Source organism: Tachypleus tridentatus, chromosome 10 (genome assembly GCF_004210375.1).
Source record: "Tachypleus tridentatus isolate NWPU-2018 chromosome 10, ASM421037v1, whole genome shotgun sequence".
Lineage (NCBI taxonomy): Eukaryota > Metazoa > Arthropoda > Merostomata > Xiphosura > Limulidae > Tachypleus > Tachypleus tridentatus.
Genome location: NC_134834.1, coordinates 173,662,469 through 173,688,391, shown reverse-complemented (window position 1 = coordinate 173,688,391; position 25,923 = coordinate 173,662,469). Strand labels below are relative to the sequence as shown.

At 31.6% G+C, this 25,923-nt stretch overlaps 1 protein-coding gene across 4 annotated transcripts in view; it reads right to left on the bottom strand.

Moving 5' to 3' along the window:
• Window positions 1-9,207: 9,207 nt before the first annotated feature.
• Window positions 9,208-25,923, bottom strand: part of LOC143230940 (uncharacterized) — an 85,892-nt gene continuing 69,176 nt past the window's right edge. For 3 of the 4 annotated variants that reach the window (XM_076465279.1, XM_076465278.1, XM_076465277.1), the window contains 5 exons: window positions 19,532-19,588; window positions 17,128-17,334; window positions 16,576-16,769; window positions 13,563-16,463; window positions 9,208-11,771 (listed from right to left, as the gene is read on the bottom strand). In XM_076465279.1, coding sequence (XP_076321394.1) covers window positions 13,581-16,463; window positions 16,576-16,769; window positions 17,128-17,334; window positions 19,532-19,588 — 3,341 coding nt within the window. In that variant the 3' untranslated portion in view covers window positions 9,208-11,771; window positions 13,563-13,580. The remainder of the gene's footprint in view (window positions 11,772-13,562; window positions 16,464-16,575; window positions 16,770-17,127; window positions 17,335-19,531; window positions 19,589-25,923) is intronic. The other variant, XM_076465280.1, reaches the window with a different exon arrangement.

Below are 25,923 nucleotides of genomic sequence, written 5' to 3'. Positions count from 1 at the left end.
GATTATTTACTCTGTACAATAGATGTTGCAGCAGAAAGAAAGGATATCAGGTGCAAGCTTAAGAGTGTACCAAACCCACGTTTTGATGTTATTAAACGCATATACGATTAAACTTTCATGAAGGAAAACTGGTTATCAAATTCCTAATATTTACTTACATGCATATATTTTAAATAAATGCCATATTAAAAAACATAAATGTGTTTTTTATATCCCATACAAAATATCATACATTCACTATTTATAAAATCCAAGCCCTTACATCAATAAAATAAAAATTTAGTGACTAGTATATCCCAGATTCTTGTATGTGGACTTCTGTGGTCGATATGAATCACTGTTAAGAATCTGAAATGTAATTCAAGCAACTGGTTCATTGAAATTTTTGACATTTGGCCATGTTACATTGAACTTTCTCGTGAGTTCTATGACTAGTAACTATACAGTCCATCACTACATGCCAAACCCAGGTAGAATACTTCAATTGCTAATCAACTCCTCAGTGACATAAAGCCCTCTATCATATCAGAATAATCTAAGCAGTTTATTATACCATTTTCTATCGAAAACATTAGCAGTAAATTAATATTTCTTGGGACGTCATCGAATAGAGGTATGCCTTGATGTATTTAAGTGAAAAATAGCTTCTTTCTCTTGAAGCAACTGTAACTAGTATACTAAGAACTGTGCAAAGTTCTACATTAGCCTTAGGGTATATCACATATAAGCTATCGTCAAAGATGAATTTAAAGGTGCATTTCTTATTGGTGCTAGAGGGAGAGACCCTGCAAAGCTCAGTATAATATTGAAGTTTTTGTAATGTTGTAAAAGTTCTGCAATGGTGTGAAGTTCTGATACATTATATAAAAATCCAAAATTACCAACATACCTCAAAACGGGTTTTAGTATTCATACGAATCGTATCAGCCATAACGTTAAAATGTGTAATATTGTTTAATTAATTACAACCTTTGGTACGTTCATCTTCACTCTTTAACTGATTATTTTATTCTTAAATCGACATCGCGATTTTATTATTTTTTTATTTTTTTTGCCAAATCTTGCCTGTAATTGTGCTGATTTAAAGCTCGTTTGTCTGTTTTCATCAAGTCATTTCAGAAATTATTCTGAGAGTATAATAGTAGTAGTTAGGATGCTACTTGAGAAACGGAAATTATTTTTCATCAGAGAGTATGTTATTGGAGACGCGTTGCTAGGAAAGGGTGAAATAATATGATTACATCATCAACACCATTTTACTAAAGAGGAATTGCTATAAGAGAGAGGTGACATAATATAATTACATCATCAACATTATCTGTTAAATTGTTGTTGAAAAGCAAAAGTTGTCCAGTACCAGAGAGCACGTTGCTACAAATGCACTGCTAATAGGACTACGTCATACGATTCTCTCATCAGCATTTTTCACTTCTATATGTTGGTATTTGAGCGAGATAATGAAACTAATGAAACAGTCTACTTACTGATGTTTATCTGTTGTAACGTCACGTGTTAAACTTGCCAGTAATCAAACTTAAACCAGTTATAATTTTACTCTATGATAAATACAGCATTCAAATACATCACATATTTTACATTTTCAAATTGATTGTGCTTTCACTTATACAAAAATCCTAATATGTTTTATACAGATATAATTTATACATATTGGTTAAATCGCAGAATTAGCAGTACTGAAACAAATATTAGCAACATAGGTTTTGCAGAGACAGTTGGTGTTTCTATAGATGAACAGTTTTACTATCTTCCGGTAGGACTGTGTATAGATTTTAACTTATCTTAATTTATGTTTATGATTTTCTTTTAATATATACAAATATATATTTATTATTTATTGTATTACACAAGTTTCACAAAGTTGGATGGTATAGCCATAGATTCGATGGTGTTAGCACATTTAAATTAGAGTACTATTTTATTCTAGTTTCACTTCTATACGTAATTTGCATTTTCTTACATTTCACACGTAAAATATTTATTACTAATTCACAGTCTTAAATATATAATTAATATATTGCACAACATGTATTTGCCCTTAAAAGGATACTTATGTACATTCCTAAATAATATACAATAATTTAATTTTCATGTTTATCTTCACAAGATGATTTGTTTTGCTAAAGTTTGATTTTAAAAGATCTATGTAAATAGCCATTTCTAACCATTGCTATTGCAAAAAAATTATATTTTTACCTTTCTGAAAAAATGTTCACTACTCTTTGCCCAGAGCTTGATTCTTGCTGGTTTGTATATTTGCACATAATGCTGACGAAAATTAATTGCACATAGGCCATCTTTCCATTTCTATCATTCTAACATTGAATGTAAACGATAGAGGCAATCTCAAACCGAGCAGATATTTCATTTATATTGGATATTTAATGGGACTCATCAGGGTCTTTTTCTACGCTTTTGTATGTCATTGAATTTAAAAGGCAACGAATGTAGTTTATTGAATTTTTTCTTTACAACTTTACATAGTGATAGAAATGTGTATTTCTAAATATTTGATGGTGCATGTTCAATATGTACATTTCATTTAGTGCAAAACTTTTGTATACTTTCTACTACATTATTATCCATGAAATTATTATTCATGTTCCTAGTAGGTGTAGTTAGCCATCCAATACAGACCTCCATATAGTTATTCAATCATTAATATATTTAAGTAAAATCACAAATTTTACAAATAATATTTTTGTCACATATATTGAAACATTTATTCAGAGAACTTTGGGTATTAGATAGAGGAATATGATTCGAAGTAAAATGCTAACATTTATGGCTAATCATTCACAGGAAACTTGCAAGTAAGATCAGAAACTTAAATTAATGCTAATGTTCATTGAAAATACCAAATTCAAAAACCTTTTCATCAGTAGAGAAAATACGTAAAACCATAGCTTTCTGTTTGTCAGCATGCGATGATTCTCAAAAAGACCTTTAAATTTCAACCATTTTAAGATGACAATAAAGAATATTTAATCTTAAGTTTTACTTTTACTTGTTTGATGCACAACAAACTGATAAAATTATCTTCCCCAGTGTCACATTCAACATAATGTAATAACACTGTCATTTGTTCGACATAACTTAAATCATGTGTACAAACCAAAATAAACACATTGTATTTAGTTCCCTTCATTTTGTTTTGCATCTTACTTTTCTCGTTTTCAGCCATTAAATCAATCAACTCACTCTTTGTGGTCTTACTGACCAATAATCGCGTGTTTAATTTTTCATGACATAACACAAATATTCTCTCATGACTGGATCAAACTTTTTTAGCAATTACACTAATTTTTAGAAATTCTTGAATCAATTTAGTAATAATATAAGTAGAACAATTAATTTTATATATGACGTTTATTCTTTATAAATTATTTATATATAAACAATTTTCTAAAAATTATGTTTGTTTTTCAATTTCGTGCAATGCTACACGAAGGTCATGTGTGTTAGCCATCCCTAATTTAGCGATATAATGCTGCAGCTAGTCATCACCACTCACCGCAAACTCTTGAGCTACTCTTTTACCAACGAATAATGGGATTGACCATAACATTATAACGCCATCACTGCTGAAAGAGTGAGCGTAGTTGGAGCGACGGGGATTCGAACTCGCGACCCTCAGATTACGAGGGCCCCACCATGGCTAGGTGGTTAAGGCACTCGACTCGTAATCCGAGTGTCACGGGTTCGAATCCCCGTCACACCAAACATGCTCGCCCTTTCAGCCGTGTGGGAGTTATAATGTAACGGTCAATCCATTATTCGTTGATAAAAGAGTAGCCCAAGAATTGGCGGTGGGTGGTGATGACTAGATGCCTCTCCTCTAGTCTTACACTGCTAAATTAGCCCTCGTGTAGCTTTGCGCGAAATCAAAAAACAAACAGAGTCGAGCGATTTACCCACCAAAACTAATGCTGGACCTCTAAAAACTAAGTGTTGTTGTTGTTTTGGATTAAGCACAAAACTACACATTGGGCTATCTATGCTCTGCCCCCTACAGGTGTCGAAACCTGGTTACTCGCGGTGCGAGTCCGCAGATATATTGATGTGCCACTGGGAGGTAAAAAGCACGTGTGAGACTTAAGTGGTCGCCCAGCCTTAAATCTCTGTTTGAAGGATAAAAGGTTTATTGCAAGATCAGAACCTTGGTAATTTCAGAGTTACACTAGGACATTATATTGATTATATGTACAAACATTTAGTCACAGTACCGTGGAACACTATTTTGCATGTTCAACGATACTCCTATCTCTTTCATGAATGCACGACTGTAGTCTTGTGTTCTTGGATCTTATCTAGTCAGCACTATGTTATTTTTTTAAAACATCATTCAAAGTGCCTGATATACGGCAAGTTTGAGTAAGGTCCTGGAAGTTCCAGTATCCACAGAAGCTCAAACGTATGTTTATATATCACTATCAATGCATACCACGTGACCGATGTGATGCCAATTCTACGATTCCCTCAAGTATGTGACGTTCATATTCTGAATCGAAAAAAGTACAGTTTCACAAACATTACTGTAAGTGAAGACGCCGATTAAGTATATTTTCTTTGATTGATAATATGAATTTTTCTCGCATGTAATACCCAAAATTTGTGTGTCTGTTCATTATGTAATTATTGGTAGGTCGCTTTACTAAACTCAACCCTCATTACTGCTGTTATTGACCATCTATTCTCTTTGACGTAAATTAATGTTACCTCAATTTAACTTACACTTGCTATGAAACAGTATACAAATAGTGAGGAGGAGGGCACACAAACGTCTTTATATATATCTTAGAAAATGTGTTAACACCTTCTGTGAGGAACGTAATAAAAAAAACATAGCTGCCGATACTGGAATGCTATATAAATTCAGCTGAAGTTTCAACTCCAACAGCTACCATAAGGATGATATAAAGAACCATTTCTTAAGTTATACCCACTTCCTACTTTGATCTGTGGCCTTTCAACTTCTGCTCGAAACGCACTTCTGTAGTCAATGACCGTCTATTAATTAGCCACATGAAACACTGGGAGAAGACAATGAGAGCTTTGTACACGCCGTTCCTGTCTTCCTCACTCATAACGTTTTCAGCAATGAGTATGAAACTTCACATCACTTTCTGTTATTATCCGGTAGTTAGTGACTTGATTTACTACCACCCAATCAAATAATACGAGTACGACTAGACTTCGCATACATATATGTTATTAGTACGACAAGCTGAGATACCCACTCTTTGTCCGGGTTATGAACTTTTAAAATTGTGCAGGTGGATGCTGGGATAAATAACATAAAAACCTAACTTTACATAATTTATTTATATGAGTACTTTACAAAGGATTTCATATAAACTTTGATAGCTTATTACATATATATCTAAAACACGATATACACCATGCGATGGTCAAGATCACTTTGAAGGAAGAGGTAGTGACAGTAGGGGTGCTTTCTGTTACCTACTTTCAAACATGGCTGTCGTGTTCTTCCATTGTATTTCACACGGATTAATTGATGGTCAAATTTGAAAAATCACAGATCAAAGTAGGAAGTGCGTATATTTCAAGAAATGGCTCCTCATATCAGACTTATGATGGCTGTTAGAGTAGAAACTTCAACTGAGTTCATGTGGTATTCCAATACTGGCGGCAACATGTTTTTCATTGCATTCTTCACAGAGATTAACATACTTACCAAGAGATATGTACATATGTTTGTACGTTGTTTTATAGCAAATTTAAGTTAAATTGAGTTAATATTAATTTACGCCAAAGAGAATAGATGCTCAATAACAGTAATAATAATGGTGGAGAGGATTTTGGACTCCTATTATCATGCCCCTGTTTCAAACTATCAACACACAAAGTTTGCTTGATGTTCGCAAAGTGACCTACTAATAGTTAGATAACTGACAAATAAACACGCAGATTATTATATATACGAGAGAAGACTCGTATTATGAATCAATTATTATATTTACATATTGGCTTTTCCGCTTATAGCGATCTTTCTCATACTGTATACTTTCTGATTCAGAATATGAACATCATATACTTCAAGGAACCATAGAACTGGCATAACATCAACCACATGGTACGCACTGATAGTGATATATAGATAAAAGTTTGAGCTTTTATGGCTACTGAAGTTTCCAGATCCTAATCCGATTTGCCATGTACCAGGTACTCTGAATTTTGCTCATGTAACATATGACGTGTTGTTTTGCAGAAAACCCTCTAGTGCTAACTAGATTGAATCCAAAAACAGCAGATCACAGTCTTACTTTCAAGAAAGAGATAGTAGTATCATTGAATTTTCAAATGTATTTTAGTTAATTATTACTGTTTTCTGCAGTGATGAAGCTAATGCATGAACAAGTATGTTTTATGCCTGAAAAAAAAAAGGCTGAATTTATATTGACAATTAATCAAAGTGCTCATGTTATAGTACAAGTATTTAACTGTGTGTGTTTGCTTATTCAATTTCTAGCTGTACTGGAGGTAGAGACGTCGCAAACAAGCTACGTTGCTACCGACACAGCCACTATACAACATCAAAGACTGAATATACAACCTCCAGATATTTAACCATTTGAACTTAACACAAAAACGTGATCTCGGTAAATTATTCAAAAAATTGCTGATACATCTGTGAGAACACGTTGTCAATTAGGCAAGGCAACGATCGCACATCATCAGTAAAATAGAATAAATCCTCAAGTATAGGATGATGAAACGTTTATACAGTGTTTGGTTATCACCTGTGCACGTGTCACTGTTTTCCTACTACTATATGTAGAGAAACGTATATATTGAAAAGTATTCATCTCGACCTTAGGTCATCTTCTGATAAACGTTTATGGCTTATTTTGTACTCGCAGTTTTCTGAAGATGACCTAAGAAGGTTAAAATATTGTTTTCTGCTTTAATTTGGTAAAAGTGTTAACACCCATATCAGCCATCCTAAGATACATTTTTACTTTAACTGGTTTCTCGTCATCACAAAATACAATTAAAAGTTATCCACGGGCAGCTTACAGGGTAAAGAAACATTACTATTAATAATCTCGCAAAATAGAGCATTCACACTTACAGACAAAAGTGATGAGACAATGTCAGGCACAATTAATGAGAACTTCACTGTATTAATAGTTCAAAAGTCCATTCAAGTCACATGCCTAACTCTGTCAAATAGAGACTCTCAAAGTTGTACAAAACTCAAAATAGTTTTAATTGGTATGCTATTAAAGCTAAATGTAAAGAATGGAAGTCTCACTTCTGAAATTACAATGTTAATATGAGCTTCAAAAATATAATAATCATCATTTGTTTGTAGTTAAGCACAAAACTACACAATGGGCTATCTAACCTGTGCTTATAACAAGTACAAAAACAGAGTTTTTCATAAGTCCATTAACTTTCTTCTGTGCTACTGAAAGATTAATTTTTATGACCAAAATATTAACTTGAAATAAGATGTCAATGTTTCCATAATTCATATTAGTTTAAATACACCACCACTCAAGATCCATAAGCATTATGATGGTAGTTGTGAGCTAGTTTAAAATTGTATTAAAAGCAAGGTCAATTGCTACTTTTTATAATGCAAATTAGTCAAATTTCACTTCTCACTTATTACTGGATTCCAAAATAGTTACGAGAAGAAAGCTTGTATTTTGTTTTTCTTTTGTCAGACTGTTCATTTTTGCAAAGATATTTTCATTTTCATTAAAACAACACGTGTGTTTTTATATAGCAAAACCACATTGAGCTACCTACTGTGTCCACTGAGGAGAACTGAACTCAAAGCACTATAAATCCAAAGCATCATCGCTGTTCCATGGGGGAACTTAACAATATATTTTAAAAACATTTGTAAGTACACTGTATGCAATAATTTGCTTAGTTAATTAAGATATAATCTATATATAAAATGTTTCTATGTATTAATATGCCAGAGTACTAACCATGAGCACAGAGAGAGTATAAACTGGGTTAAATAATCTTTAGTATGTTTTAGGTAGTTTTGAGAACTCACTGACTGGTTGTTTGGTAGAAATGTCTTAACAAGGTAATCTTTTGAGCAACCAGACATAAAAGGAACATGCTCAGCACACAATGTTGGTTAAATAACTAAACTGTTAGTTGGAATTGCTATTTCTAGTAGTTAAAAAACTATATCAAATATCATCTAGTCTCTGTATCAACTGCTGTCCAAGTAAACCACAATACTAACATAGTTAAAACTGCAAGTACAAAATGAGCCATAAACTTTTATCTTTGTTTTCCATAAACTATTGCTGTCAAAAAAAAAAAAAGGCAGATTCTTACAACCAATTTTTCAAAAATCTTTTCCTCAAGTTTGAATAAAAATTATAGCCATTTATTAAAAACTATACAAAATTAAAAACTTAGTTTATATTAAGGTACTATTTTAACACCAAGTTATTTCATTAAAACCTCAATATTTTCTGGGAATGCCTCAAATAAAAATTAATCATTTTGAGATAACTTAAAATAATTCTAAGCTATGATTAGTGTCATTAAAAAAACTAACACAATAATCAACAATTAGTTACTGGTGACTAATTCAAAATGTTTAAATTATCAATATTAGTTTATTTAAATTCAATGATCCAGTTCTGAGAAAGTTCTTACTAGTTTAAAACTTATGAAGTCAGCAAATTATACACCTCAAAACTTCTTTCTGGTATGTAAAAAAAAACATCTTGTAACAAGACTAACTTTTAGATTTGTTTCATAATTTTTATTCAAAGAAAACTAATTTTCTCACAAGATATCTGATATAATTTTACAACAGAATTCTTACTCAAGATATTACACATAAATGTGTTCTTAGGAGACAAAGTAAAAACATTCAGCTACCATTCATGACGATATCTACTGGAAGTAGCAATGTATCTCAAGACAGTTGGTTATGAGTATTAAAACTTTTATTAAAGTAAAGCAGAAAACAATGTTTCGATCTTCGTTAACCTGAAGATGACCTAAGAAAATCGAAAAAATGGTTCTCTATTTTATTTTAATAACAGTTTTAATACCCATACCAGCCATCTTGAGATACATTCAGCTACCATCATCACTGATATTTATGTAATACAGTAAAGTGTGTTCTTTAAATTCCTTATCAATATTCTAGTTCAATAAACACATACAGGTAAAATATTAACTGACTAAAGCTTTTATTGTTAGTTTAAAAAAAATATGCTGATACAAATCAAGCCAATCATGGTATAATATTATAAGGTCAGTTATGACCAAGTCCCTGCTTTAAATTTTAAAAGGAAATTCATACTTGTTTTATTTTACTTAAAAAAGAAAAAAACAACAACATTGACATATGAAGCAATGCAAAAGCTTCAAAAAATACAAAAATAGAACTGTCATCTAAGCCATATATATATATATATTTTACAAGCCATGGTAGCATCTGATAAAAACTGATCTCGAACACAATTTATAAAAACAAAATCATTCATAACGAACAGTGAAATATGTTTGTAAATATCCTTTATAATACAAAATACCAGTAAAAAGAAAAGTGAAGTTTGAAGAATTTCAAAAAAAAATTTAGTAAAAAAAGCAAACTAGTAGGTTTTAGTAATCCTTGTAATGAAAGAAAATACAATTTACAGAAAATCATTGTATATTTTTTTTTTTTTTTCACAAAATCAACAGTATAGACTCCAGCTCACTCCAAATAGTATCAAGATACATTTCATGGTGATCACAATATAGATATGTGTATGTATACACAAACACACATAGAATGGCCTGTGTTTCTTGAAGACTTGAATGCTGCCACAAGACATTAAGATTTTGGTATCAACAACACAAACACAGAGCTACTACATATATCCTACAATAAGTGATGACAACTATACAATGACTGCTCAACACACACTATTGTGTACTTTACACCATTAATGGACAACACAAACTTGTGCAATGTATACAATAACTTGTATTTCTGTTACGTGATATCACTTTCATACAACCTTATTTCTTTGTTAGAAGGAGAAAAACAACAAACAAGTGTTTTTAAGAGGTTTTGTCTTGATGTAATACTCACTGGACAACTATCAATACTGAGATTAGTTGGCTACTAAGAAAATCAATAACAAATAAACTCTGAATGATTAACATGAAAATATTTTACTTTAAAAATACACACAGCAAAATTTCTATGAGATTAAATAATTATACATTTAACTTTTACTAATTATGTAAAAAGTGACAGAACATATTTCAAAAACTCTCACTGTAGTATCAGTTACAAATCATGATTAACTATGCTATAACAAAAATATTTTAGGTTCAATATCTACAGAATTGTTCTAGACTTTATAAGTACACCCTTAAACTCAGTGTTCACTGCTTACAAGAATATTTATATATACATATATATACACACACACAGAGAGAAAAGTTTACAGATGTGGCATTCAACACATCACATTCTGGCTTCACATATGGCAAGAAATACAAACATCATGACATTCCATGGAATATACCAACCATTCCATATGTAGTTTAACAACTGAAAGAAACAATTGAAGCTATGGTTTTCACTCAAAAACTATTCAAGTAAAAACAGTACATGATTAACTGAAAGCTAATAAAATGTTAAGCAAACAATTCAGACATGTATGTGTAGTGTAGAACAATATAAAGTGAAAAAGGAATATGTTAACTCATGAAGTATCACCACAGATGTCTTCATGATTTTATTTTTATTTTACAGAAATATTACTACCTCTACAAATATTTCTTCCATCTTATTTCATGATAAAATTGTAGTTTTAAAATTTTGGAACATGGTACTAATTAGATAACTGACGTTATGTTGAAACACAAAGATCTATATTTCAAGCTTTCCTACTGTTATTTAAGACCGGTTTTACAATTTTAGCAATTAACAATCATGTATCTTAATGTATGACATGAAATAGGAGCAAAACTTGTTCTCTAAAGAAGTTACTCTTTATTTCAAACTTTACATAGTTTCACAGTCAATTAAATTCCAAATGAAATCTTAGATATGTGGGAATTCGTGACCAACAAAAAAATTGAGTTGGAATAAAAAAGAAAAACAGTTTAATTATTCTATGTACAAGTAAATTCTTTTACAAAAGAATATTAATAAGTGACAACTACTGTCACTCATCAGAACTGTTCACTTAAAAACTATTAGCTATACTAAAGACAAGCAAAAAAATCTCACTTTATTTTTATTGTAGAGAGTCAAACTTTAAACTAATTGCTAGTTGTCCATTGCTGGAAATGTCTTTATAGATATGAACAAGATATTTGTCATAATTTTATGTACCGATACTTGGAAAGTATACATGAATGAAAAGTAAAATTTTTTTGCAAGGTGTTTTGACAAAAAAAATTAACTAAGAGATTCTCAGTGACAAAACATATTTAAACTTTAACACAGTTTACTAGTAAGTTACTAGATAAATGTTATTCATTAAGTAGATATGTTATTTTTTTTAAAAAACTGTTGCCATTATAATTTCTAACCAAATGTTTGAATGTTTTATCACTTTCCAGATGAATGTTAAGAAAAATAATGTAAGTACAAATAAAAGTTACTTATAAACATTACTGTCTCTCTTGTTGATTTTTCTTTTCTACACCTTGGCCCAAAACAAAAAATACTTCAATAACACAATCTTCACTATCAAACACATACCTTGCTGGCCAAATCTTGATTCTGATATCTGGAAACATGTAACAACATTTTTATCATTGTTAAAGGAAAAAAAAACAAAGGTGTTGCAGAAATTTATAACCAGTGAAATATAACACAGCTAAAATAAAACTGCCAATAGCTGAAACTCACCAATGTACCATAATAAGTAAAATAATTGTGAAGGAAAATATGTGAAAGGACCACTACTGCTTTATCTTTATTAAAGAAGCAAATTGGAGTAATAAAAACAAATTACCCATTTTGAAAGAACTGTACCACAGCAATCGATTTTAAGATTTGCCTAAAACTTTTCAATATACTTAATGTTAGAAATTATTAAATCCCAACACTACCTAAAAAGGCAGTTTTTAACATGAGCAAACAACAGCACTAAATGCATATGAATAGGGCATTTTCTTTTCTAATGCTAATCTGCAAACTTGTATTTGAAAAAAAGAAAGAAACAAGATCCTAAAAAATAAAATTGAAATAGTGATGAATTTTTGAGATTATTTTTTGAAACCACAAACACTCAATCTCAGTCACATACATCACAATTATCTATTTCTGGCACTGATAAATTTAAATGTGATAAGAAATTTTGGCATTATATTACTTCTTTGAAACTCACCAAGACAGCAGGACCCCAAAACAGAAAAAAAAAACAATATATCTGAACAGGCTTTTGTATAAAAAGTTATTCATAGTTTTAGATAAAAACAAAAATTTATTTTATTAACACTAACATTAACTGATTGCTAAGTTTACATATTTCACTGTGTTTACGAGTTTTACATTAATAAAAATTGCTTCAACTTGTTATTATATATTTATTACGTTGTCCAGAAATAAATGTTGGAATTTTCACAATGACATTTAGAAGCTGAATATTGAGTAGCTTATTGTTGGTTGATCGGTTCCAAGGTGTCTTAATTGTCTGCTGTTTCAGCTCTACTCAGAGTAAGTTTCAGAACCCCCAAGGCACCACGGAGGAGAAGGACTTTCACCTGATTTTTCTCTACAACTTCAAACTTGAACAAAAAGCTACCAAAACTACATGGAACATCAACCAGGCATTCAGCCATGGATCTGTTACTGAATGCACACTTCAGTATTGGTTCCAAAGGTTTTGACATGGAGAAGAAAGTCTTGAAGACCACAAAGGTTGTGGAAGGAAGCCATCCTTAGATGAAACACATTAAGGGAGGCAGTTGAGACAGACCCTTGCACAACAGTATGCAAACTTGCAGAAAAGCTAGGCACAAGTAGATCAAGTATTGCCAACCACCCGAGTATGATTGAAAAGACAAAAAAGTTGGATAAGTGTGTTCTGCATGAGCTTACTAAAGATCAACAAAATCTACCCCAAAAATTGAATGAATTGGGAATCTAGGTTTTGCCTCATCTACCTTATTCCCCAGACCTTCTCCCTACAGAGTTTCATTTTTTCAAGCACTTTGACAACTGTTTGAACAACAAATGCTTCAAAACCAGGCAACTGTAGAAGAAGTTTACAGGGAGTTCAATGACCATAGAAACTCTGATTTCTACAGCAGAGGCATAAACAGCATTGTTACATGTGTTGAAGTAAATGGTGCTTACTTTGATTAAAGCATGCTTTACAACACTGGTTTATACATTTCCAAACTTTGCAGTTAAAAAACATTTATTTCTGGACAACCTAATACTAGATTGGAAATAATTTATAATCAAGGTTTAAATCAAAATACAATTTTAATATGTGAACAACAACAGATAAATGTTTTGGAAGATTTGTATTATTTTCATTAATGAACTGAAAATGTACAAATATTCTCACCATATGAATATCAAATCATTATTCAAATGTTGTTGGGTTAATCATGTTCAATAACTCTGACTCTGGTAATGCTGTCACACCAAACAGGTCAAAGTTAGTGTCACTTTTGTTCTGCCCATTTCCTTGATCTGTTGATTGCCAATTATAAACAAAATTGTTTGAATTTGATTCTACTGATTGTCCAACAAAGTTTACTTCACTTCTTTCTAAGCTTTCAGGTTTTTTCAGTAGGTCCTCTCCAATATGATTTCCACTTAAGGGATTTGCACTAATCCTTTCTTCTTCAACACATGGAGACAAGAAAACCCTACTGCTATCATCAAGCATGCTATTTTCTATGCTGTTTTGAATGGTTGCTTTTCCATCTTTATTTTCATTCTGAAGGGCTTTTTCAGTACTTAGACTAAAATTGTTTTCGCCAACTACACTATTCTGAATGTGTGTAGGTTCATTAACAAGTAAACCCTGACTTTGAAAAATTTTAAACTCTTCACCATTTCCTTGCTTTTTGTTACTTAATACAACCGGTTCTAAACTTATATTAGTTGGGAGTGCAACTGTTGTGAACACAGGAATGGAATCTGTCCCAGATGGCCTTGTGCAGACTTTGCTTTGTACTGTTTTACACATGTCCTGCTGACTAGCTTCCTGCATTGTTGAAACAATTACTTTCACTACTTCCACTGCAGCTGTTAGTGTCTCCTGGTTCATAGACTGAAAGCTGTTGGTTGCTGTGGTAGAAGGGTCAGAATTCATTGTGGACGAGTTTTGACCAATAGCTTCTATGTTTGTTGCTATAGCTTTTACAAGTTGAACAGCAGTGCTTAGAGTTTGGTCATTAACACCTTGTACATTGACTGACTGACCATCTGTTACACTGGATACTGTAGGTTGACTAACAGAAAGAACACCAACACTTTGATTGTTAGTGTTTTCAGATGAAATAAACTGCACCATCCTTTGGTTATCAGATAATCCAGGACCACCGGAATGGCTAGTATCATGAGAACTTATTAATTGTAGGGGAACATTCACTAATTTTCCATTCAAGAGAGCAAACAGTGAAGAATCAGGAGATTTCTGACCAGAGGCTTGAGGAGTTGCTTGGACAGTTTTTAGTTCATTCATAGATGTAGTGAACACAGCTTGACCAATACATGAGCCACTTGATGCCAATGTCTTTGGAGTAAATGTACTACAATTTGAAACAGGATTTTGTATAACTACAGGCTGAAAGAGATTATTCAAGTATGAAGGTTGGTCAGGATCTGTAGAAGTTAGTACAGTGGTAAGTGCTGGTCTTTCCACACAGCCTGAAGTATAAGACAATGTCTGAGGTGTCTTAGTAGTAGTTGTGGCCACAGAACTTTCAGAAACAGTATAACTCAAAAGGTCATCACACACAACCTGATTAGATGCTTGGTTAGGTTGTCTAGCATCTGAGTTCAGTTGAACTGAGTGATTTAGGGCACTGGATGTTTTCTGGATATTTCTGATATTACATTCAGCTGCAGAGAAGGATGGTAGTTCTTGATTCTGATGAACAAAGGTTAGAGCTGAAGATACAGGAACCTCAGTTGTACATGAGTAAGAAACCAATTGATTTTGTTCAATCTGGTCTGTTATTTTACTTGTCAAAGAATCCAGACTAGATAATTGACTAACTGGTTGATTTAGGTTATACATTGAAGATGGATCAAAAACAATTTGGTTGGTTTCATGACAGTCAGTTCCACAAAAACTGTGTTCATTTTCAAGTAAGCTTTTGCAGTCCAATTTTAAAGTATTACATTTTTCAGGAGTCTCAGTAAATGTCTTAATACTACAATCATCATTATAAATTTGCTCCAAATTCAAAAATGAATGAGGATCATAAGAACTAAAATCTAACTCCTGACCTTTGGATTGGGTAAGATTTGGATTCTCTGACTGGACAGTATCAGGGGTTTCTCCAGTTTTTTTAAATAACCCAGATCCTTTATTTTCCTCATTCAAAGCTAAATGATAAATGCTTGCAGCAACATCTTTTACTTCAGCCAAAGAAATTTCATCATTTCTTCTCATTTTCTGAACATCATTCACTGATAGCTCAGTACCATTGTCAATTCTATCATTTCCTTCTACAAAAGACAAATGATACAAAACATTTTCAGTATTTCTTCCTTCTTCACTAAGTGACTGGAGCTGAAAAACTCCATCTTCAATTGTTCCTATTCCTTTGGAAAACTCTTTAACATCTTTTCCATTATGTAAACTTTGCTTACTTGTCTCAGTAACATTTTCAGAATTTAGATTTTCTCCCACCCAAGAGACTTGACCACTAGCTTGATGATTTCCATAGTAGTTATGTTTTAATTCATTTGGAGATAAGAAAGTTTCAGCTGACACAGGGGAAATGTTTTCTGCTTCATCATATAAAGATGTTCTGTCCTCTAAATCTGTCCTCACATTAGTTTCACAATATGGTATTATTTTTTCTGATGATTCTATTTGTAATTCTTGAGTGGTGGCCAATTTGTTTTGGTAAGATGGTACTGTTTCCTGTAGTAAAGCTGAATTAAACATATCAATTTTTGAGCAGTTGGCAGGTGTTATTGATGTTGCAGGTTGATGTACACCACTGCTAATGTTAACTTGTGGTTTACCATTAGGTTTTAACCTGTTAAATTTTGAATTAGACCCAAGAGGTTTAGAATTATGGCTTTGAATTAACAGCTGGCGCAAACTGTTAGTTTCTTGCTTAGAATTTCGCCTAAATTTCATGATATGTGGGCGACCACCAAATCTTCTTCGACTATAGCTGTCAACATGGTTTAGCAATCCTTTTGGAACACATTTGGTTGTGGGAAGTTTCACCTTTTTCCTTTTTATGGTCCATCCAGAGTCTTGCTGGTCTTTGCCCTGAAACCCCAGAAAAGTTTACATAAATAAGAAAGTTTCAGCATCATAAATATTTTTGTGCCCTTTATAATCAAAATGATCTTGTGAAAAGAAAAAACCTTGTTGACTTCACCTTGTTTAATTCTTTTGCTTTTCCTGCTTCCAATACACTGATAGTTCTAGTCTGAAGTTTATTATGGTCCTTAATCTTCTCTCCTTTTCTTTGCCCATGATTATCATCTAGCCCTTGGGCAGCAAGCTGTTGAATTAGAAGTAACTGGACAGGGTTAGGCTTACTTCCATCAGGTAGTGTAACTAAACATCCATCTAGATACATATATAAAAGTTTAGCAATATAGCTTTTCCTGTCTTCCTCAAGAATACATGGTAGGATGGTTAAGAATGATATTGTAAATAACCAAAAGATCTATAAAAACAAGTAACACTTTACAACCACCACTGAAACTTTTGTACTTAAAAAATTGAAAACAATCATTAATAGCAGTTAATACTTAGTGGTAATAGAGAAAAAAACTAGTAGAAAACCAAGAAAAACTTCACATTTTTCCCATCCTTACTGACATTTATTGGTAAACAATATACTCTATAACACATACATTGTAATGAAACATAATGGTAAAAAACATCATAAGTTATGTAAAGATAAAATAAGACACATTTTTACCTGAAAGACTTCCAAGAGAATTTACTTCTGGACATCTTTCTTGTGGAGCTACTGAAAAAACAGTTTGATTTGTTTCAGGAATAACCACAGTTGAGACCCATGGCTGTAAACCTTGCATGTTTCCACTACCAGGTGTTATCATAGGAAGTTGGATAACGGTTGGGACCACCCCCGTTTGTCTGAAGTGTTTACTGATATTGACAGCAGCTGGTATGAAATTAAACAAAAAATTTTTTTTTGTTCAGTTAAAAATAATTTACTAATGTTGAACATAAGATCAATACATGAACTGTACGAGAGCCACGTTTTATAATTTCAATATTACTTATGAAAGTAAAATTCTACATCTGTAAAAATAAACACACAAGAAACTGTGCATCAACATTCAATGTGTATTTATATGAACATGTAAAATTCCATAAGTATAAGAATTAAAACACACACACACACACACACACAAAAAACTGTGCATTAATATTAAATAATTAACACACTTCTGTATTGCATTAGTGAGTTTAGCTAATATGATGTACTTTGATATCTTTTTAACTTAACGTACTACTGCAAGTTGATTACATAAATTAGTTTAGATATATTTTACTCATTCTTAATTTACATTCATAACGGTTATGTTTCTTCTAAGTAATCATAGTTTTACAGCAATGTTTTATATGAATTTGTAATGCAAATATTCTTATTTTTAAACTGAAAAAAGGAAAAACATCTGTAAATTTTCATTAGCTTGTGTATGAGCAAGTCAATACATCTGACCAAAGGAAGTCTATAATCAATAAAGAAATTACCAAAATGGACTTAAGGCCTGTTTTACTCGCAATATCCAAGGCTTTACTCAAAGACAGGAAAAAAGCAGTAAAATTCTGGTCTAAACACTACACAATTTTATGAAATCGTTAAATACTTAAAATTACAGTTATAGTTTTTAACTGGACCAATTAGGCTTATATTTGGACTGAGCCTCTACTTACATTGCTGACACCATTTCATCATAGTTAAACCTATATAAATCAATAAAGTAAAAAGAACACAGAACACGAACATGAAATATACTATTTCTCCATACTCAAGTTCTTATCGTAATGCTAAAATGAAAATATCCAGACATTAATTAAACAAAATTAATAAGCCAGGCATTTTTCATTTCTTTCAAAAGTCATTGAAATGATTGAGAATCACATGAAAAGTAAACTTTAACATGGTATAAATAAAAAAAAGCTGTGTTATTAAGCTATTTCATACATTTTCAATGAATATAAAACTGATAACATATCCACCATAAATCTTGAAAATTGAGCTCCAAACTATTTATGGGCCAAATTTTCCAACAAAATTTTAAACTATACCAAGCATTTTGTTGGAGGTGACTACAAAAACTTGTCTGCAAAAACATGATTTATACTGTATGGCTATAATTACGGAATCTTCACATTTCTTTTATAACTACATTTAGTTACAATTTTGCTACAGCTGTAACAATTAATAAAATCAAAAATTACAATTAATTAGCAATTGCAGCTCTTTTCAATAAATGATGTGATATTAAATCACAAAAAAGTAAAAATGTTTTGAAAAAAAATGACTCCTGCAGTTTTGAAGCAAAGTTAGGAAGGTTGATGAAAATATGAAAATTAGGGCCACTAAAAAATCAGTAATCCTCAAAGGCCAAAATGCACCAATTTAATTGGTCTACTGTATGGTTCATTTTACTGAATTTAAAGTAAAATGAGTACCTGAAAAAATTTGGAACTTCAAATTTTTAAAATTATATAGGATAAAAAATATATTTTTATTAGAAATATCTGTGAAGACAAAGCTTCAAAAAAAACATTTCACTGTTGTTTTATTTTTCAAAGGATCAGTTTAAAGTGTTTACCTTTTTTTAAGTTTTTTTAATTACTGATTATGCCACAAACACTAATGCTTTCACTCAAAATCAACTAAACATTTATGATTTATTTAATTCTTATGTATAGAATTAAGTAATACTAAATACGTTTCAACTGAAGTTTTTCAACATGTAAAGAAGGACTAAGTTTAGTTTCTATCTTTTTTTAGATTCAAAAGTGTAAATTTCCCTCAAGGCAGGAATGCATTTCTAAAATTAGTGTGTGTGTGTGTGTGTGTACACAAACACACTAACAGGAGGTGCAATTCTTACAATTCTTAAGAGTCATTTTCTATAGCTTAATTACCTATTATTTTTAAGTTACCATCTAAACAAATTTTGTAATCAGTAAGCAGCTAAAAGTTGCAACAAAATAACTTAAAGAACTTTTTCCAAATATCCATAAAAATAAGTTACTAGGACAAATAGCTGCCAGTAATAAATTAGTCAATACTTAATTACATTCTTATATACAGTACATAAACACAATTTTACACTTACATTGTGCAACATCAGGTGAGAGCTTTGGCATAGTGGTCCCTCTTATACAATTTGGTGCTGTGCAAAGGAAAAGAAATATTAAAATAAACTCTGTAAATAAAATAAAGATGTCAGCTTTCACCAATTATCCCATCAGCATGAGCAGTTTGTCAAATACAGCTGCTTCCACTTCCTGGAAGAAAACTTTTCCAGTCATCTTTACTATCAAATAGTCAATTCTTTGAAACAAAGAATTGAGTTGCCACAAACAAAATAAAAATTGAAGCAAAATATTAATAACAAAAGAATTATCTACACATAAACAAATACTGAATTGAATAATTTCATACATTTCACATACCTTTCACACCAAGAGACATAACATGTATACATGCAAATCATCCATTTGGGTATAAAAGTCTTGAAATACAATTCACTTAAACCTATTTGAGATGCAAAAGAGCTTTTTATTTCAGTTGTTTAAGAATATATGAATTAAAAATGTAAGAGAAAGGTTCATTATAGCCTTACTAACTAGACAACAGGGCATCCATTGTAGTTTTATTCTAAGAGTTCAAATGAAAATAACTTTGGCCCAAAAGTTTTCTAATTTGAAATTAATATCTTCATAATGACTTAAAAAAGTAATGATCAAAAGTCTGTCAAGTAGTATCAAAGAAACCCAAACACTTGGCAGATTGATGGGTCTCCACTAGAATCACAACTAAGTATGGAAAGTAAGTTATTCTTGTTTCAATGATAAATTATATGAAAAAATGGGAATAAGTTAATGTGCTCTACAGTCATCATCTCTACAAATTATTTACAAAGCTAATGAACCATCATATGTTATACACTCATGTAGTCACTGATGTTAATGTGACAGTCAAAACAGCAACTAATTCCATCCTTTTGTATGTTACACTATGTAACAAAATTTTTACTTTTTCTTGTTCCTGAGCAGAAAGTGTTACTACCCAATTGCTTGCGCCTAAAGTAAATGAAAAATCCCTATTTTTCTCTTCAAACTTTGCTTTTGTGACCTGGGTAATGAAATTTTCCAAAACATTTCAGATAGATACAGTGCTAAGTCGCTGATAGAGAATTTTCTCAAACTTACAAGACCTTTCAAGAACATTTTAGAATTTTCTAAAACTTTCCATAGTAATGTAATATACATACATACACACACACACACACACAGAGGCTCACCAGTTCAGTTTTATTCTAGCTGCCTAAGTGAACACACAGACCTATCTGATTTTATCAGAGATGGCATCAAGAAGCTGCAAGCATTCTCCAGACATTCTGCTATGTATGTAGCCAATTTATCAAGACAAGAGTGAAAAATCACTGTGACACCATCTGCTAAAATGTGTTAAGCCTACAAGGCATATTTCGGCATGCCTGTCAGGGTTCAAGACAAACCCTGGGCACCTCATTTTACCTGCAAGCACTGCAAAAAAACTCTAGAAGGTAAGACAGACAATTTTTGCTTGCTTGAATAATAAGATTTTATATTATACAAACTTTAGACTTTTTAAAATTTAAATATCTTTTTTTTTAAATTTCCAGTACTGTAGAAAAAATATCACAAAATATTTTGCATAAACCTCTTACACAGTAGTATTGGATGAAATAAATTTATTCTTCATAATAACAATTTTGCTCTTTTGCAGGATGGCACATAAGGGAAAAGAAAGCAATGATGTTTTCTATTCCAAGAATTTGGCACGAACCCACTGACCACTCAAACAATTGCTACTTCTGCATGGTGGACCCTTTCAAATGTTAGGCTGGCATGAATACATCTGCTATCATGTATCCGGACCTTCCATCATCCCTCACCCCAGTGCCACACTGCCCTGAGCTCCCTGTATCCACTCCGTCAGAGAGAAAGCAGCCATCCTCAGAAGAGAGCAGGAAATCAGAAGGAGGTAGACATTGAAGATCCAGATTACAATTTCAGAGGTGCAGCTGGTAAGAGAAACCCATACTACCCCATCTAGAGATCTCAATGACTTCTTGGTGAAACTAAGTCGAATGCTGAGACTATATTTAGGAGCTGATACATGAAAGTGATAACAGTCACAAATCTCAAAAAAATACTCACTTCTAAACATTTTTGTCTAACTTTAGTATAAATACATGTAAATCTTGATTCATATGTTATTTTATTCAGACCTCATGTAAATGAAAATGTGCAAATTTGCCCATGTTTACATAGAAAATAGGTTAATTTCTAAATTTCATTATCCAGGTCACAAAAGCAAAGTTTGAAGGGAATAATGGCCATTTTCTGTACTTTTACAACATAAGCAATTAAGAAATAAAACATACTATCCAGGAGCAAAATTTGTCTTACATAGTGTTATCTTTGTGTAAGGGTTCTGCATTGTTGCAACAATCTGATTATGTGAATGTCTGAAAAATCATAAGCATGCGCTAATTCTTTTACTTAGCTAAAGGATACATATTGTAATAACTCCCTGGAGAATAAGCCCATCTCAAGGAATTTAACAAAGATACTTGTAGAGACTAGTAAGAGTTGGACCAGGTATACATTTAGAATAGCTGGTGATGTACACAGCTTTCATTTACAGGACACCACACTTGAATCTTTTGCCACCTTATTTTAAAGTCCAATATATAATTATTCCCTCTGTCATTATCCCATGTACACAGATTTCAGGAAGCTTATCTAGCAGCCAGTACTGCCATTATTTCAACATAGAGGCCAGTCAAAAAGTTAAGACTTAAGTTAATGACTATGAATAATCCACTTGTATTTTTTTTTGCTTTCGATGTTTGAAATTATCCTCTGCAGGATGTTTCCTGAACTTCATTCTTATGGGTACTTTTAATTATACAGCAGATTCCAATGTACCTGAATACCATATTACAACATTGGTAGAGAATTTTCATCAATGCTTTTTTTTTTTTTTTTTTTTTAACTTCACTCACACCTCTTGGTTTCATACTGAAGAGATTACCAATTCCACTTCCACATTATATATACAACTTCATTATCTGTTTTTATAAAAATATTACTTACTGAACCTATGTTCCACCTTACAACACAATCAACTTCAACTCTGCATCATTAAAAAGTAATTTTCTAGATTCAACTTAATAATCAGAATTTAAAAAATATATACTGAAAACATGTGCTTACATCTGTACTATCACATCCAAAACATTATTAAATGAAAGTTTTTTAAAACTCAACATCTTCAACCAAAATATGAATGCTATTAATGGCCTAAAACATCACAAAATAATGTGACTTTGAACAGTATAGGCAGTTTTGAATATTTCACCTCCCACACAGTAAAAGAAATCCATATTTTCTATGTAATCTAGAGGTTATGCTCCAAAGATGTGCTCAACATAACAAATAGAGGAAAATAATATGACCTGGCTTTCAGAATAGCTCTTTCCTGAGTACTTACATTAAGCACAAAGTTACACAATGGGTATTTTGTGCTGTTCCCCCTACATGTGATGAAATCCTTTGTCTTTTAGCATTATAAGCTGAAACTTACAACTTAGCCAAATAGAAATTTTAGTTTCTGGCAAGTTTCAAAACTTCATGGACTAGCAACTATGGAAGATAAAAGGCTTAATAATATTATTGGAGAAGATAGGTTTCTGATAACATAGAAATCCATAAATGGCCAATGGCTGCTTCCTATTTTTGTAATATTGTTTTAATTCCCCATACTTTAATGATAACATTCCTTTAATTTTTACCACTGGCATCCAAGAATTCAAAGAAACATCTTTCAAAACACTGGCAAAAGATGACTTTTTATTAATCATCTACTCATCATTTTCTACATCAGTTAAGTACTTTATTCAAAAGATAACTCATGAACTTACAAGATCTGACAAAAATGGAGACTGAATCACCTCAATGTTTACTTCAATAGATGATTTATCCAGTACTTTTTAAAATTTTCCTCATAATACACTGCAAAATGTCCAAACCACCACCACTTTGTTTCAAAATAGGAAAGAAGTTTGAGTGACATTTTTGATTTTAACAAAGGGAAATGGAAATGTATTTCATTTTGAGTAGAAACAAAACCACTGACACAAGAGAAATATATACATACATATCACTGAAAGTATACAAAATACTTTATGTTGTAGCAAATATACATTTGCTTGTTTCGATTCATATGGAAAAGTGACAAGTGTGGTGTGTGAATGTGTTTCAAGGTAAGTAGTCTAAATATTGTATCTCTCTTAATTTCATCAAGGTAAATTTGCCAAGATATTTTATAAATAATCTGTCAATGCTTGTTTCCAATAAAGAATTAGGCATGCTTGTTACATGGATTATTTTCAGACATTACTAAAATAATTTATTTTTTCAACTATAAAATACTCAAGACTCCAAATCATGATTTGCACATTTAAGTCTCACAGAAACCAGCAATATTTAATATTTTTACTTGTATAAATATTTGGGAAATGATTTGTTTTATAATAATCATGCTCTGTACTACACAGAACAACATACTGGAAATATATCATTTAAAATGTCAAATGTAAATGTAATCAATGTACATAACTGGGTGTGTATGTAAGGGCTAGGAACTTCACCTTTAAAAAGTATGAATTGACCACTATCAACTTTCAAATATCAGAAAAACTTAAAAAGCAAAGGGAAGATCCTAAACATTTATCATTCTACTGGTTTTGGAAACCCTCTACTTTGAAATTCATAGGCTGCCCTGACAACTCTACATATTCAAAACACTATAACTTTAGCAACATTGTTATTATTTAGCTGTAAGTATTACTTGAACATCAAATAAATTTAAGAGATAAAATTTTATCCAGGTATTAAGATTACAAACAAACTGATATAACTGCCAAAAATAACTTGTGTAAACAATATGAATTTACCTATTTGAATATGATTCTTTAAATTCTGCATACTGTGTCACTAAGCAGTCAGTACAGTTATAAAAAATACATCATGCAATATACCACATACCACTTTCTGCAGAGCATTTTCAAGAACATGTCTATAAAATACCAATAAACTTGCAACAGAAGTCCTACCAACTCACTTATAATCGATTTCACAAAGTTAATTTATTACATTATGATACAACTAAATTATTCCATCAAATTTACAGCAAATCTGTTTCATTTCATGACTTTGTATTCTTAAGACAGCTGGTATGGGTATTAGTACTTTAATCAAAATCAAGTACAGAACTTTGCTAATACCCATTCCAGCCATCTTGAGAATACATTTTTACTTCAAGTGGGTTTCTTGTGATCATGAATTTCATTATTTTGCTTTTGATAATGGTTGCAATGCCCCCACTTTATCTAGTCAGGCATTTTTATGTACACTCTTGCAAGCTACTTAGTGTATCTTACTTGTACAAACAAAACAGAAAGAAGAATGTTAGATTATGTACTACCTGTAGTTACCCTGACACACATCATCAGTTGGTTACCGAAATGTGGCCGATATTATCATTGTTACTTGGACATATGACTAAGCAAATGTTGCACTCATGCTAAGTCTGCTATATGGTATCACTTATCAAATCACATACATGGCCCTTCCAACACAACATTAAAAATGTGTACTTCATAAAAGTGACCAGAAATGGAAATTGGTTAGAGAGCAATGCACGATTTAAATGACTACATTACCATATTACAGATTCATGTGTGTGTTGGGAAAATTACATCAAACACCAATTTATTTTAATTGCAATCATGTAATTCAAAGGTAACATACACCAATAGTTTAATCTGACTTTTCAGTGGTATGAACTGACATGAAAATGCAACTTCCCAGAATACTTCCATCTATTAACTTACTGATATATGCTACTAGATTTGTTAATAAGTATGTATCATTTGTGTATTTTTTGTTTTAGAAGTAACTAATACAGAATATACAATATATCACCTAACAAAGAAATCTGCATACATCAGAAAACCTACCTTGAACATTACAACACAGTAAAGAGCACACCTGTCACTATTCCACCCAAACTCTTATCCACACATTGTAACAGCAATTTTGGGCCCTTACTGATACCAATCATTTTAACATGTTCAATGAAATTCTTAAGCAGAATCAGCTTGATATATTTGTATTTATATACTTAGAACTTCAACTTTGTATTCATTTACTCTAAAGATATTTATATCTATCAACAATCATTAAAACCACTATGCCTAATGTCCCTAAAGCAATAACTATTATTTATTCATACCCAAATTTACCAAATCTTTTAACCACACAAAACACTCTACAGTTTTTGGAACAAAACCCACTGAAAGTTTTGAAAAACATAATCCAAGCACTTATCTTACAATTGCATTCATAGTATGATATACACTCAATTCAAGGTTTACATCCTATCATACCT